Source organism: Lonchura striata, chromosome 3 (genome assembly GCF_050655825.1).
Source record: "Lonchura striata isolate lonStrDom1 chromosome 3, ASM5065582v1, whole genome shotgun sequence".
In the NCBI taxonomy this organism is placed as follows: domain Eukaryota; kingdom Metazoa; phylum Chordata; class Aves; order Passeriformes; family Estrildidae; genus Lonchura; species Lonchura striata.
This window is the reverse complement of record NC_140705.1, coordinates 102,363,171-102,379,289: the sequence shown is the minus strand read 5'-3', so window position 1 is coordinate 102,379,289 and position 16,119 is coordinate 102,363,171. Positions and strand designations below refer to the sequence as shown.

Sequence of the window (16,119 nt, the reverse complement as noted above, 5' to 3'; positions counted from 1 at the left end):
GTCCAGCTAAACCCTGCTGAATAATAAGTTCTAACTACTTTGCTCCACCTCTTCTCTCAGCCCTTCAAATGTGCTAAATCTATGACCTAGCAGTACTCAGTTCCTGAAGGATGAGGTTGTAGGAACTGATTATCCTGAGGCCTTCTACCTACACTCCTTATTGCAGCACATGAGACATACAGTCAACAACTTAGCAGATGGGAAGGCATGATCTCACATGAGCCAGACTCGAACACACAACAACCAATACAGGAATCTCTTTTTTTGCAATTGACATCTCACACAGCAGTGGAGCTGCACAGTTAGTAACTCATAGCTTTTAAATGATTTAGATCTTGAACTTAGACATCTCTAATACTAATAGACAAATGAGTTTTTGTACAGCAACAACCTAATTTCACTGTCCTCACAACCAAGGGCAAAACTTCTAAAGGCAGCAATAGTTCAGGACAATGCCTTGAAAGACTCTGGTACCACTGCAATTCTCAACTCACACACTAAGTGATTTGCATAAAGTGAAACAGAGATTGTTAGAATAATTTTCAGTCCTGTGATGCAGTGTCATTACCAATAAGCATAATTTTATTTTAATATCATTAAAATATAATGGTCCACTGTTTCTGCCAAAAAATCCACATTTAGGCATGTTACATCAAATATGTAAAACAAAACTCTTTGTTTCACTCATACCTCTGAATCTTGTATGTCTAAGATTGCTGTGTTGCACAGCTGGGAAGAAGTCCAAAGGCTTTCTGCCTCTGTAAAGTAGGTAAGGTGATAAGGAGAACATCTTTTCTTTTCCCTATAAATTGACCAATTATCTGAAATCTGATTAGCATAGGACCTGATTTTCCTCCAAAGCAAGCCAAAAGAAAAAAACTGGAGGCAAAGGCATCACCATCTTCATTTAGTGAACAAATATTAGACATGGAGAAATAAATTTTAGTTTTGCTTTAAATTTTGCTCTAATTGCTGCTGAACTGCCTAATGAAAATAGGGCCTGCAATGGGTCTGGAGGCAATTTAGAGATTACTCCTACATCATGATGACATCAGAATTTTCTACATTGCTTGACAGATTTTTTTTCTACCTGGAGACTATCCCCTGAAGTTGGCAATCCAACAGTTTTATCTAGATAATGTCATAGAATCATAGAATATCCAGAGCTGGAACTGGAAGGGACCCGTAAGGATCACCGAAGTGCAAGTACTTGCTACATTTTACAGTTTTTTTCCTTTCTCCTGACCCACTGGTGATCAGAACATCTTGGTAAAATTTAATTTGCAGAAACTTTTATGTAAACATTTCTCCCCTCAATACTTTTCTCTCAAAACATAGCAATATCATTTATTCAGGATCACAGCTCTAGACTTCCCACTGTATTTGTATATGTTGTTGTATTTCCTTCTTCCTAATTGCTTTTTTACTTCTTCCTTACTGCTTTTTTAAACTGCAGTGATCAAAAGTGCACATATTTTAACGTTAGCCTTCAGAACATCATGTAGGAGAAGTGCATTTATGCGTTTTGCACTGCTGTCAATGCATCTTTGCACAAGGTCTATTTTTGCTGGTGCTACGACGTTGTTGATGCACAAAGTTCACAGTCTGGTAGAACACTCAGACATCCTTCATTGCAGGACTTCTGCCCAGCCAGCCATTCTGTACCCCCTGCAGTAAATCACTCCTAACTGAGGGTGAAATTCACTCTTTGTTGGATGTCTACTAAAGGATACCTTCTCAAAGGTTGGGTGTTCAATCTAATAATCCAAACTAAGCTGTACAAAATGCCCCTGAACGCAGTGAAGAGTGACAATGCATCTCATCTCATGCTAAGACAGATGTATATGGGCTGAACTGCCCTCCAGAGAGGCACTCCTCACAATTTGGCAAGGTAAATTGAATAGCTAAAGGACTAGTTTACAGTTAAGTTAAATCATGGCTTATCACTGTCCTCACTTAAATCAGAGTCCAATTTTCAGACAGCTGTTCGAAGTAAAATGCACCTGAAATGCACTGTATGCTTTCCTCATTGATCTGGACTCTGTTCCTTGTAAACCAGAAAAAGACCAGGGAGAATTTTAGACTTTTATCACCTAATACACTTATGTCCCCTCCCAGCCTAATGCCTTCATCCATGCTTGATAAAATATTTCAGTCTTTTAACCAAAAGCACTGCACAGTGCTGGTTGTAGGAGTGAGCCCTTCCAAAGAAAACCCTTCTTCTTGGAGCAGCTCATTTTGAAGTGAAGCATTAATTATTCTCTATGGAGAATACAGAATTAAAAAAGGTTTGTTACATAGAAGATGTTTCTCCTACTTTCTTATTAGACACTGTCCCTCATGAGAAAATTCTTACTAAAGAAAGATCAAAGTAAGTGCTTGCTATAGGAACTTTTTTCTTTGTAAATAAAAGGGCCAAATTATATTTTAGAAACAAGTACTAATGCTGGGTCTGAACAGAAAGAATAGAGAGAATTTTCAGAACAAAATTCAGAACAAATCTTCATACACATAAGATACCTAGACCTCTGCTCTCATAATTTTGACACCAGTGATTTTAAAGATGCACAAAATATTTTTAAAGCCAGATAAATTTAATTTATTTTTCACAAGAAGAAACAAAATAAATATTAAAGAATATGTGCTCAGATATCAACTCCCCTTGTTTGTGGAATGGGAACTGTGGAAAGCACTGCCAAAACATTTCAAAACAGGTATCAGCCAAATAAGAATCCCAGGAAACTTCATCTAAATCCTGTTCCTAAAATGCAATTCACAAACCTTTGATAACAAAAGTAACCCCACTTGCACGGTTCTCCTCAATATGACTGTGCTGGCCCTGAGGTTTAGGTGCTTTCATATCCATACCTTTTCTTCCCCACTCTCCAAAAACTGTAGAGATTTTTGACAATACTCAGTCTTTGCAAAAGAATAGAATAGATCCTCTCCAGTAACCACAGAGCAAAACTAGAAGTGCATTTCGTACATCTTAAACTTCAATAAAACTTTCTTTTAAGAGCTTGTTGGTTTAAATTTGCATCACTGGCACACACATGCTAGCAGGAAGCTGCCCCTCAGTGTTCTGTTTTTCGGTGTTATACAACAGAACTGCTAATTTCTGACTATGAAGTGCTGTAGGCTGGGCATTTAGGGCCTTACAATACTGATATTCTGAGGTTCATTTACTTGCCAGAACTGCAAATGCCACACAACATCTTACGTTGCACCTAAACCTGCAGATCTGATTTCTGTCTGAGGTGCATTTTATTGCTGGACTTTAGCATATATGTTCTTGACCACTTTTTAGTGACCTACGAATGCCAATTATATTTACAAACTGAAGCACACATCTCTTCTCCTATTTTTTCCCTACTCATACATGTACAGATCTTTATAGACATAATTCTGTGGGATTTGAACAAAGGAAAGGAGCTGACTACTCTTTGCAGCTGATAGGGCACAGGTGGGAGGTTTTGTTTCCACATCTCTCTGTTCCTGAACTCAGAGGGATTTTATGTCACACTAGTGCTGCACAGCCTTCTGACACCTCAGTCAACCAATCTCAAGTCCTGCTGGTGGGTTCCTGAGAATGTAATGTCCTCCCAATGCCAATGTCTACCCTCTGGTTTTAGAGGGGTGCTTAGGGAACCCTGCTTAGGTTTCCTAAACCAAGGCAAATTTCAAAGAGATCAAAAAGCTTTTAAACAGAGAATATTGTTTCTAATACTTTACACCTGAAATTCACAGGATATCTTCTTTCTTCTTGACCCAAAGTTAACAATTATTGACTCAAAGCAACTAGATACATATTTAGCAGATCTCAGTAATGTACTGGACATTGTAACATTGCTTTATCTAGGACAAAGATTTGGGTATTATGTACAAAAGAGCTCTGGGGGTCCTCTGCCAGATTTCTAGACTATTCTCCACAAGTCAATGACAGACTATCAATATCTGTTCTAATCAAAGCTCTCCAGAATAATAATGCACAAAAGAAAATCTTCATTCTTGGGAACTTTATATTGCTTGCATCACACCAGAAATAAAGCACAAAGATAAAAATCCAAACAAATACCCTCCTGCCACACAGAACACCCACCCACCACCACTACCCTTAGCTCTAACAAGTCAAGCATACCCCAACTGAATTTTTTATAAAGGTGAAGACAACAGCTTGAGTTCAAGCCAAATAGCTAGATCATCTCATCTGTTCTTGGGCTGACAAAGGAATGATCAAAGAGTACATATTTGTAGTGTTTAGTTCAGTCTGTAAATATTGATTAATTGGATTTACCAGAACAGTGCAGACTAAACAAATTTATTTAACTTTAGCTTTTAGCATTGCACACTCCAAACATAGATTTTTGTTGTCTCTCTTACAGACTAGCACTTAAATCTAGTTGAAACTGAACACCGAGATTTGAATAGTCCTTCTGGAACTAGAAGATTTGAATAGTCCTTCTGGAAGATTTGAATAGTCCTCCTGACTGGCCTTCAATCATAGAATCATTGAATGGCCTGGGTTGTAAGGGACCTTAAAGACCATCCAGTTCCAGCCCCTTGCCATGGGCAGGGACTCTTCCCAGGTTGCTCAGAGATCTATCCAGTCTGACTTTGGACACTTCCAGGGATCAGGGCATCCACACCTTCTCTGGACAACCTGTTCCACATTTACAGGGAAGTATTTCTTTCTAGTATCTAATCCAAACTTATTCTCTTTCAGTTTGAAGCCATTCCCTCTTGTCCTGTCACTACATGCTCTTGTAAAAAGTCCCTTTCCATATTTCTTGTAGGCTCCCTTAAGGTACTGGAAGGCCACAATTAGGTCACCCCAAAGCCTTCTCTTCTCCAGGCTGAACAATCCCAACTCTCTCAGCATTTCCTCACAGGAGAGGCGCTCCGTCCTTCTGCTCAATTTTGTGGACCTGCTTCAACAGGTCCATGTCCTTCCTGTGCTGGAGGCCCCAGAGCTGGACACAGAACTGCAGGAGGGGTCTCAGCAGAGGGGAGCAGAGAGGCAGAATCCCCTTCCTTGGCCTTTGGCTGCCCAGGCTCTTTCTGATGTAGCCCAAAACACATTTGGCTGTCTGGGCTGCCAGTGAACATTGCTGGGTCATGTCCAGCTTTTCATCCACCAGCACCCCCAAGTCTCTCACTGCAGATCTATTCTTGATGTGTTCATCCCTAGCCTAGACTGATACCAGAGTTCATCCCATTTGTTCCACAGTAAGAAAACCACAATGGATCAAGTGTGTAGATGCAATAAAATTTTCGTGGATGTTTCAGCCTGTACATGGGACTTGTCAGAACAACAGTGCAGTTAAACAACATACTCACAGGCATCTGAGTCATCAAATAATAGAGGCATACAAAGCTTGCAAAGATAAACACTGAGATTTCTACTAGTGGAGTATGAGCTGCACTAAGCAAAAGCTTTCATGTTCTAAAAATAAAGTTAATTTGATTAAAACATAATGGAAACAAAGATGCAAATGACTAAACTAATTTCCTATTCCTGTCTTAGATGACTGGTACCTAATCCTTAAGTAACTCTATGTATTCAAGTGCAGGAGGAATAGATCAAAAAACTACCCCCTCCCCAAGGAAAAAAAAACAAAACTAGAAAAACAATCAACAATTTATTCTGTTTTAACTAAATATGGTTATACTTGATAAAGTATTGTCCTTCATCAGTTGCAAACCCCTGCATAACCACTAACCCTTCTAACAAAAAAGGGATACTTTCTTGATATATATTCTCATATAATATACAGATTGCATTATGGAAATATTTTGTATGGAGATATAAGCCTGAGATAGACAACTTCATTAGTCTTTTTTTTTCTTTTAATAAATAAGAAGATATGACTAAATTTACTGTGAACCTTTTCTCTCAGCTTATTTTCTACTACTAGGCAACTACCTGGAAGGAAACAATTTCAGAGAAAACAAAGCTATCTAAAAAAAAGAAACAGAGCACAAGTATGTTGTGCTTTAAAGAGCAAAAACTAGTACGCCCTCTTTCCTGCCCAGTATTAACAAAAAGTTTCACTATATTTCATGCTAAAAATGTTCCTTTCTTCAAGTTCTTTAAATTTTTTCTTTTCCTTTAGTTTAGAAGATAAATTGTTCCACTCATGTACATAACTTACTCTTTAAGAGTTTCACTATTTTGGGATGCTTAAGTAGAATCTTGGAACTCTAGAGCTGATTTCTAAGCCATTGAAAGGAACAAGAGGAGAAAACACTGCAATAGACAGTGGTGGTCTTTTTAAGAGACCACTTCTAGGCAGAGAAACCTATTAGTACTTCCCTCAGGAGGAAGAAATATTCCTCTACAAGACCTTCATTTGACTGGCAGCAGTAAGAACCTAAAAAGAAAATTAGTCCTACTTACACTGACCTCTGGCAAAAAAATTGTCTCCTGAGTCAGCTCACAGCACAACATCCCATGCTGCTTATTCAGCAGCACCAAGGCTGACATTGTCACCCAAGTTCCCCTGTCCCCACACTTGTCAGCAGGTCCCCAGCCCGAAATCACATTCACTACAAAAAAAAAAATCCATTAAGTGCTCAATTAATGCTGTATTTTGCAGATCTTACTCACTAGCCATCCAGAGAATCTGTGGGGTTGGCTTTAGTACGCCTATCCTACTGATGTGTGTGAAATGCAGAGTGGGGAAAAAAATCAACTTGGTAACTTGTCACACATTTATTACTTGATCTTCAGTGATTTCACTTGTCAAAGAAGCCTGACAGCCCTCCTTCTAGACTTGAATAGGAGAAAGGCAATGTTTCTTTGTAGTCATGCAGCCTGCAGAGTTATTTGAATTTTCTCAGATTTTTGATAGTTTTGACCAGAAAAAAATTAACTCCCAGTTAGTGCACTGGGAGAAAAACCTGGCTTAGCCCACCCAAGGTAACATTTGGAACATTCTTTTATCTAGAAAGCACATAAAAATAAACTTGCCTTCCATAAAGATCCTGTTCCAGTAGATTTTTCCAATTTGATTTCCTCCAAGAAATATTAGATTTGATAAAATCAGCATTGAAGTGCTAACAGATGCTAGGACAGCATGAAGTCGACGACGAAATCTTGGCGAGAAGAAACGTTCCTGAGAAGCAAAACAAAAGGTGCAGATGAAGTGAACAATCCCTACAAATTTTCAAGCAGCATTAGAAAAAGACATTGCCATTACAACAAACAACTTTCATACAGCAGTTCAAATCCTTATGGAACAGATCCCAAAGATTTTAAATATCTAAAAGAACCTCTCACCGCTGTCATTCAAGCTGGAGTAAGGCTTCCTGATTAAAAGCAGTTTTGAATCACAGTTATGGCTGGAAGTGACCTCTGAAGGATCAAAGCAGGGTCAGCTAGAGAAGGTTGCTCAGGCAGTATCTGTTTGGGTTTTGAATACTCCCAGTGATGTAGACTGCCCAACCTTGCTGGGCAACCCCTCACAATAGAAGAGATTTTTTTGTGTGTGTTTAAATGTATTTTTTTATGTTTAAATTGGATTTCAGTCTGTGCCCCCTGTCTTTTGTCCTATCACTGAATATCACTTAGAAAAGCCTGTAGTTGGGTATTTATACACATGGATAAGATTCCCCTGAACCTTCTCTCCTCCAAGATGAACAGACCCAGCTCTCTCAGCTTCTCCTCTTACAGCAGAGGTTTCTGTGCCTTTACTATCAGTCCCCTGGCTGGACCCACTCCAGCATGTTCATGTCTCTGGTGTGAGGAGCCCAGAAGGGGACACAGCTCTACACATTCAGTGGATTAATTCCTATTTTACAAAATGTGCTCCTTGATGAATTTTTGGTGACAGATGTGAACAGTAGCAACATGCTTCTAGAGTAGGTGATACTTCCAGTAGGACCCAATATAGAATAAAACACTTCAGTATACAGCAAACAGCATTAAACAACTTCAGAAGCCATTAATCCTCTGGTTGATTAATAAGACATCATTGAAAGATTCTAGAATCAGATTAGATCTGGTTATAGCAATGACTCTTAACAAATAGATACCTATAAAAAAGGGTTCACAGATACATGCAATCTCAAATTTTCTCTTCAGTGCAAATGTTACTGCTCATGTTCAAGAAGCATAGTTATATATATAATTATTCAGATATTCTGAATCTGTATTTTGCATTATCACCTGAGGCATGAGTTCAGCATGGAGACTGCAAGAAGATGGTAAAAGAAGAATGAGGAAGTTTTAGCCTCCTCCATTATTCAGGTGCTAGAGGAAAATCTAAAGAACATTACAGCACTTCACCAAGAAATATTGTCTCATTACTACACAAGGAAAAATATCCTGTACATTGTGGCCCCAGGCTGAAAGCCTCTGAACATAGTGCTTGAATTTACAAAAGATTGAATGCTTTGTGTGAAGTGATGACCATTTTCCAGGGCATGGAAAATAAGGGAAATATCTTGGACTGTTCAGCCTTCATCTCATAAATGGTGACATTGCATAAAATAAAGTCTTGTGACTGCAGTATCCAAAAAAAAAAAACAACAACAAAAAAAAAAGAAGCAGTAATTAATCTTTAATAGCTACAGGCAGACCAGAATTCATGCTCAGATACCTGAAACAACATAAACACATGCTCAAAATACACCTAAAAATACATTTCTAGACAATGAAATTGCTCCTTCTGTAAGCATCAAAACAAATGTTTCAACTGCTAGATTATAGAGACAAATCTTCAAATAAATGACAGTTACAAGCATAGAAATACAATTTCAACATATTACTGCAAAGTAATCTCTGGGAAATTGAACGTTAGCCTTGGTCAGAACTATATCTAGTACATGAGTCAGTCTGAGTCAGCACAAAAATAGGAACAGATAAGGTTTAAGGACAAGTGCTCTGTATCAGTCAGTATGTACAATAGAGCAATAGCCAATCTTCCACACAATGCTATGAAAAATAGTCATGTATGAAAACACTCAGATTTTTCTCTAAAAATTCTGCATGAAAACTAGGACATGATAGGAGAGAGATAGAGAATATAACAATTATCTAAATATTCAGACACAGACAACTGAATTAGTGAAAGAACTTTTTCCCTTTCTAATATTTCATATCTCCAAAGCTATCCAAGGACTTCCAATACATTTGCCTTCTGTTCACACACACATGGAGGACAGCTTAAGTTTGTCTCTTCCTGAAAGGCATGCTTTGAATGTACAGTCCCACACATGAAAAATGTATGCCTTTTCAGAATGTATAAGTGTAGGCACAGAAAGAAAACATTTGAAATCTTGCTGTGAAATCCATGTTAGCAACAAAGTTTAAATAAGGACAAGTTATGATCATAGTAGCTCGAATTAAGCTGCAGCTCAAATAGGGCATTTTCTATCATCAGATCTACCTTTCGCTCTCCTTTTGTCTATCAAACTTATTTGTCAACTCTAAGGAAAAACAGTTTTAATTAAGAAAGGTAAAAAACTCCTCTGCTAAAGCAGTACAAAGAATTGGAGATGGACAACCCATCAGACAGCTGGTGTTTAAATGCATTTTCCATCAAGGTAATGGGTCAGACTTGTTAAGTTTCTAAAGTTTGCCTGTTTTACAACTCAAAGCAGTACAATGAAAACAACAAATAGCTAAAAAAATCTCTGCTACCTTTTTTTTTAATGGAGTTACTAAAAAAAAAAAAATTAAACTGTCACATAAAGTATATCACCTTTTGCAGAAGTGCTGCACATTAAACAAGGCAAGTTAAATGTAGTATAGACCATAAAAGCCCTTAGTCATTTATAAGGTATAAAGGAGCAGTTTATGACAGACAGAGTTTAGACAAGCAATGAATCTTCACTGGGTTTTGCTGTAGCTAATTTCCATTAGCTTGGCTAGCCATTGATCCTAAAAGCAGTAAATATTTTCCTGACAGTCTTTGCTGTCAATGCAGATTTCACTCAGCTACTATGAAAGTAAAAAAGAAAACTTTGCTTAAACATCTCAAGCCATCTAGAATAAGCTAACTGGGAAAGCACCTGAGCAGGTAGCATGCTCAAATTAATAAATTGGAAGCCTTATTTAGCAATGAAAAAGACATTACATTGGTCTAGATAACCCACAACAAAAATTTTATTTAAATATTTATAAACTCGTAAATTTTGTGAATGTACACCAAATTGTTTAGATCAAAGCAAACTTAAAAAACCCCTCCACACCCACAACTCTTCCTTATGCCATTTAATGCTTTCAACAATATGTTCCATTACAACAATATAAACAATTGCTATGGATTTGTGCTGTTTCTCTGGATTTTACTGCTGTCTTCTTCTCTCTCCTCTTTCTTGTTGGAAATACAGGCAGAAGGTAGAGTGGCAATCTTGTGTTAAAATGACAATGAAACCATGGCTGCCTGATTTGCATCCCTCCTCAAGGCTCCATTTTATAATCTCGCATCAATACTTTACCATACTTCACTTTTAGTAATCACCAGCATCCCCACCTCCCCACACACCATGAAATAAATGGACTGTAGAACTTAAACTACACCAAAAAAAAAAAAAAATAGACATACTAACACGATACTCAGCCCAAATGCATGCAGCATGACATAGAAGGTGGCTTGTAAAACATTGGCTCAGCCAACCTTTCCTGGAACTGAATGGAGTTTGAGTTGTTATTCCAAACCCATTCCTGCTGTACATAAAGATCAGTCTCAGGCATTTTTGCCAGATGTTGGGAAAAATTTCCCTTTGCACATTGTTTGGTCTAGCAAAACTGGGTGCCATCGAATTTCTCCCAACTTTGCAGCCTTTGCAACCACCTTACAAAAAGAAATAGTACTATCATGTAGTGGGGTGCCTTGACAAGCAAATCTTACGTGTTTGAGAGTGGAGGAGGAAGACAGGCATGAAAAGAAATTGCATTGTCCAAACATTTCCATTCCTAAATCCATTTCCACTTACACATGCATGCCACATTTAGCCTCTAAGAGAAAACCAAGCCAGAAATGAGAAGCTTGTATAATGGTTATCTCTTTAGAAAGCTGATGAAAAACAATACACACCATAATAAATCATTTAGGTGAGAATTAGGAGTGAGGTAAAGGACACAGTAGAATTTTGAGTTAGATAAAAAATATTTATTTAATTTGCTATGCAGGTTAATTATACCACTATGAGCACAAAATACACAAAGAGAGCAGGAGAAGTGGCTTCAAGCAGCAGAGTAGAATTTAAAGGAACTTCTTTCTAGTGTCACTTAGAGCTGCCAACAGCAAATTTGCATTTTACAGGACTGTTCACAAAGATAGTACTGAATGGCATGGACAGATTAAATTGAAGGTCCAGGTAAATGCATTTGTTTCTCTGAGCTAGCCAACAACAGAAAAAACGCTGTGGGGAAGACTGACCAGGATAATGCAGTCTTCCAGATGGAAGCTGGAAGTGACAGACAAGTCACATGTAGTGACAGGACAAGAGAGAGTGGCTTCAAATGGAAAGAGCATAGCTTTAGATTAGGTATTAGAAAGACATTCTTTACTGCAAGGGTGGTGAGGCACTGGTTGCCCAGAGAAACTGAGGATGCTCTATCCCTGGAAGTGTTCAAGGCTAGGCTGGATGAAGCACTGAGCAACCTGATCTAGTAGAAAGTGTCCTTGCCCACAGCAGGTGGTTGGAACTAGATGATCCTTAAGGTCTCTTCCAACTCAAACTATTCTATAATGCTATGAAGTTGAGGAGACACCTAAGACTGAATTCTGTACAGCAATCAAAAGTAAGCAGTCCTATACACAATGTCACACTAAAGTTTTTTACAGAAATAGATCCCTCAGTATTTTATCAGGGAAGCAAGCCTACATTTTCCTACATCCACTCAAACTTTTCATGGCAAAATCATGGTGATTTGGCATATCCCAAAGGCTCATCATTGAGAGGGCTTGTTCTGGGAGCAGGTCCCAGGCAGCACACTGGGTTAGGGAGGGCTCAGGAGCAGAGGCACATATTTTCCACCATGCTGCAAACCCAGCTTGATGACAGAGTGACAAGTGGCAGGCAGTCTCCCCTGACAGACATTAGCTGGTAACTTCTTGGCAAACACTCATAAGATGGAAAACATCTACGTGTGCTGCATTTGCAAAACATCTCATTTATAGAGCTGTTCTGGGACAGATTAAGGAAAACTTCTCCATAAAGTCAGAGTCGTTATCAAGCTTGCTTATACTGAAAATACTTAAACAAGTCCCATATAAAGGAATTAAATTCCCTGCAATTTAACCAAGAGTCCATCTTTATGGTGTAAAACAGAGATTCACAACATTTCTGTCTTTATGAACTATCCATCCAGAGAACTGATGATCCAAGCACAGGGTAAAACAAGAGTGTGTGATAAAATTGGAGAAGCAGCTGAATTATTTCTTATGTGAACATATGCACTGTGGAAGAAGACTGTCAGATACTATGACCAGAGTGACATGAAACATACCTGATAATTCAAACTGCAAAACTAGAGATTACATTATTCTATTTTCATCTGCTTTTGTTTTTTAAGGATCAAGATAACCTAGAACAACTTTAAAAGAAGAGATTTCTTCTTTTAAAGGAGTGCAGTGTTTTATTACTGTCTGTTCTACAGACTTCATTCTCTCCCACTCAAACCTATCAGCCAAATAAGACATAGAAACTGCACTATTTATTGTGTGGAAGAAATAGAGCAAATTAACTACCATGAAAATAACACCTAGTCCTGCATTATCTTTCATTGCCTCTCCTAGTGTATTAGAGGAGACTAAGTGTGCTTCCTACAACTCTATCCTTTCAATTTCCTCAAGGTTTTTATTAGACAAACAATGCTTAAAATCTGATGCAAGGTTGACTCATCTTTACATCACAAAACCAAAATTAAATGTTCTTTGCAATAGTCTGTTATTTAGGGTTTACAAGGATTGTTGCGGGGAGGGGATGTATGGTTAAAATGTTTGTGAGTAAAGCTGCCCTGTCAGCAAAGAGCTTAGAAAAAGCCTCAAAGTTCTTTTTACTAGTGCAGTTTTCTGAGTTTCAGTTTTCACTCTCCACTGTACTCCAACCCTCCACTGTACTCCAACTAAAGGATTAAGCCCCTCTCACAACTTCAATACTTTTTGACAGAATGGATACCACCCAGTCAATCTTAAAGGTGCCAGCCCTCCTCAAGTGCTTTCTTTTAGAAAATGTGCTCAGGTAAATGAGAAGCCAAATCTACAATGTCCCCGAACCCCAGGAATTACCAAGAGCAAACACCCCAATACACATCCTGAATCTGGGCCATCCGCAATGCAGCCAGTTGCCAAAAATAATGGGACAGCAAAAAAACAGGAGCATGGATGAAAAGCTGAAAGAGAGCGAGGAGCAGATGGGACAGTGGGAAGGGAGGCGACACATCCTGACTAACAGTTACTGGCTATTTTATCTATCTGCAGTTCGGCACTCTGAAAATGGAGGGCAGGGTGTGACTGAGCAGCTGGGGGAGCAGATGGGACGGAGGAAAGGCTGAAAATTGTGACAAAGCTCTGCCAAACAGAATGTCAATTTATTTAATTTCTAAAGTGAGCAGTAGAAATAAAGATGGGTTGGGTCCAAGCAATGGATCATCTTATGTTTGTTAATACATATTGTCAGTGGGCAATGGGTCATAGCAACAGAAGTGTGCTTGGGAGACTTCAGAAACAAAGGGAGGGACTACATGTACTCATTAATGATAATAGAAGTTATGCTTGAAGATCAACAGGAGCCAGGGAAAGGCAGCTCATGAGAGGCTGACATCTCAATATGGTACACTTTCCTGCACTCTGAAGCTGAGGGACAGATGTTCAACAGAGTAAGAGCAGAGACTGTAGCACAGAACAGAAGAGCAATACAAATAAAGAATTCTGGTTGAATACATGTACAAAGTATTAATTTATTAAATAATCTAAAAGAAATTGTGGAATCTCCAGAGTTGCAATATACCAAGATCAAAACAAGCCTTCAAGAGGAAAGTGAACAAGATGTGCTATTAGACCTTATCCATCAATAACTTCCACACTAAATAGAAGAACAATTTTACTTCTTCATCAACATACACTGTACCCTTCAGCAATCATGGCAATCATTCCTGTTTCTTCACCTAACTCTGACCCAGAAACATCCCCTTTACTTCAATTTGTTTCATTTTTCTGGCATTTCATTTTGCTTGCAGTTTTTCCCTCCCTTCTACCCAACCTGAACTGTGGCTTGAGGTCATATCCCATTTCTTTTCAAGGTATATACTTTTCTTGCAAAGCAAAGGTAAAAATTAGCTCCTGGAAGGTTCACACATAAAAGTAGGAACTGACAGCATTTTTCCAAGAGACAGGATGATGCAAACAACCTGTAATTCCCTACATTAACTCCTATAAAAAGAGGACCACACAATTAAAATCAAGCAGCTGTCAGTTAAGATCTATTTTCACAAATAGAACTTGATTCTGAATTTAGGAATAAATGCTATATATAGTATTTGAGAAGATACTCATCTTCGCTATTGATGTCTTACTAAACATTCACTCAACAAAACGCTGTCTTGCACTAGCACCATTTCATTTTTAGATTTTCCAAAAGATCTACATTTATAGCATCTCTCAGCAAACAGCCAACTCCCCCTTCTGTTTGAAGAAAGCCTCCTACCAGCTCATATGTATCCACTACACTTACAGATGCATGTGTGGAAGTTTGACATACACACAAGTAAATTTCTGTACTTCTCTGTTTAACTCTTCACTCTCAAAGAACCTGCCCATTTATTTTTTTTAAGTGGCAGCTTGTGAAAAGTGCAAAATGAACAGCACTAAAGTGCACCATCCTCTTTTCTGTTTTATGTTTAAAGCAGGGAATTTAGCCATGTAATGGCAGTGTACATACTCCTGTAAATGTGTCTCAGCTCTCACTGATCAAGAGATTTGTGCATTCTTCTCTGTATGCAGGTCCTTGACATCCCTATTTTTGTTCTTTGGGTTCTCATTCTGCCCATGTTGGTTCTCTCATCCACATTTTAAGATTTTTAACTTTTAAATTGTAATCCAGTTGGGAAAGGATCCAACTTCACCAATCATTAGTGCTGAATTTTGATCTTACCCCTTATGACTGTTACCAAATAAATAATACACAGTAATAATCCCTATGAGACATTTGATTGAAATCACCCTCAGCAAATAAAGACCATGCTTTCCCTGCAGCAATGTTCTATAGCTCAAGGCAGAGCAGGAAGACCAGAGTGCAACCACTCCTCAGGATTTTAACTCATATTTCTGTAATTGCTGACACCTATTGCCTGAACTTATTTTTGAGGCGAACCACAGACAGAGGCTGTAGTAATGTAACAGTAAGAAAGAAGCACATAACCAGGATCATTCTGCCTTGTTTTCACACTATAGCATGTTTTACTTGCTTTTCAAACAGCATTAAGGACCTAGCAGCAGAAAATTGCCCAATGTCTCCAAAATAGAAGAGGAAGTAAATAATGCTGGTAGGTGGGATAATATTTTTTTTTTTTAATGATCACCAAGCAGGTATGCCAGGGGCTTTGCAGCTGACATTGTTGTCTGGAGCAGAGCAGTGATCATATCAGAGAAATCACAATGGTTTCTCATAAAAAATAATATTTCTTGCAAAGATTAGACCAAAAAAAGCCTCAAAAGGTAGAAAACAGTAGAATGGTATGTCCAAATTATTTCTGCATAATTTTTGTCATTCACCACACAAAATCCTGTATCATATTGCATATGCTTCTCCCTCTACTACCTTTTCAGTCTTTGTTACTGAGTTTGAGATGAGAAGATCCCTCATCAAAGAACATCAGTGCCACAATATAAGTGTATCACCATGTCAGCACTTTTTAGCAGGGCACTCAAAACCTCATGGGCTTTACTTCCATTAAGAATAATGAAATCCTACCACAGGAGGGTGAAGAAGAGAGAAGAAAATAAAATCAAGCAAAAGCAAGAATTGCATGGCAAGAATATCACAGCAAGAATTGCTTGACTCAGAACTATTGTTAGCAAAGCTAGAAGTCACTGGACTGACTAGGATGCATCAGGCAACCCATATTTACCTCTGATGGTCATTCAGCATCTCAGTACAAAACAGCAC

At 38.3% G+C, this 16,119-nt stretch overlaps 1 protein-coding gene across 10 annotated transcripts in view; it reads right to left on the bottom strand.

Annotated features, from left to right (window-relative positions):
• HHAT (hedgehog acyltransferase) overlaps positions 1 to 16,119 on the bottom strand; it is a 152,418-nt gene that overhangs the window by 57,568 nt on the left and 78,731 nt on the right. For all 10 annotated transcript variants that reach the window (XM_085576004.1, XM_085576003.1, XM_085576007.1 and 7 more), the window contains one exon: positions 6,971 to 7,115. In XM_085576004.1, coding sequence (XP_085432130.1) covers positions 6,971 to 7,115 — 145 coding nt within the window. The remainder of the gene's footprint in view (positions 1 to 6,970; positions 7,116 to 16,119) is intronic.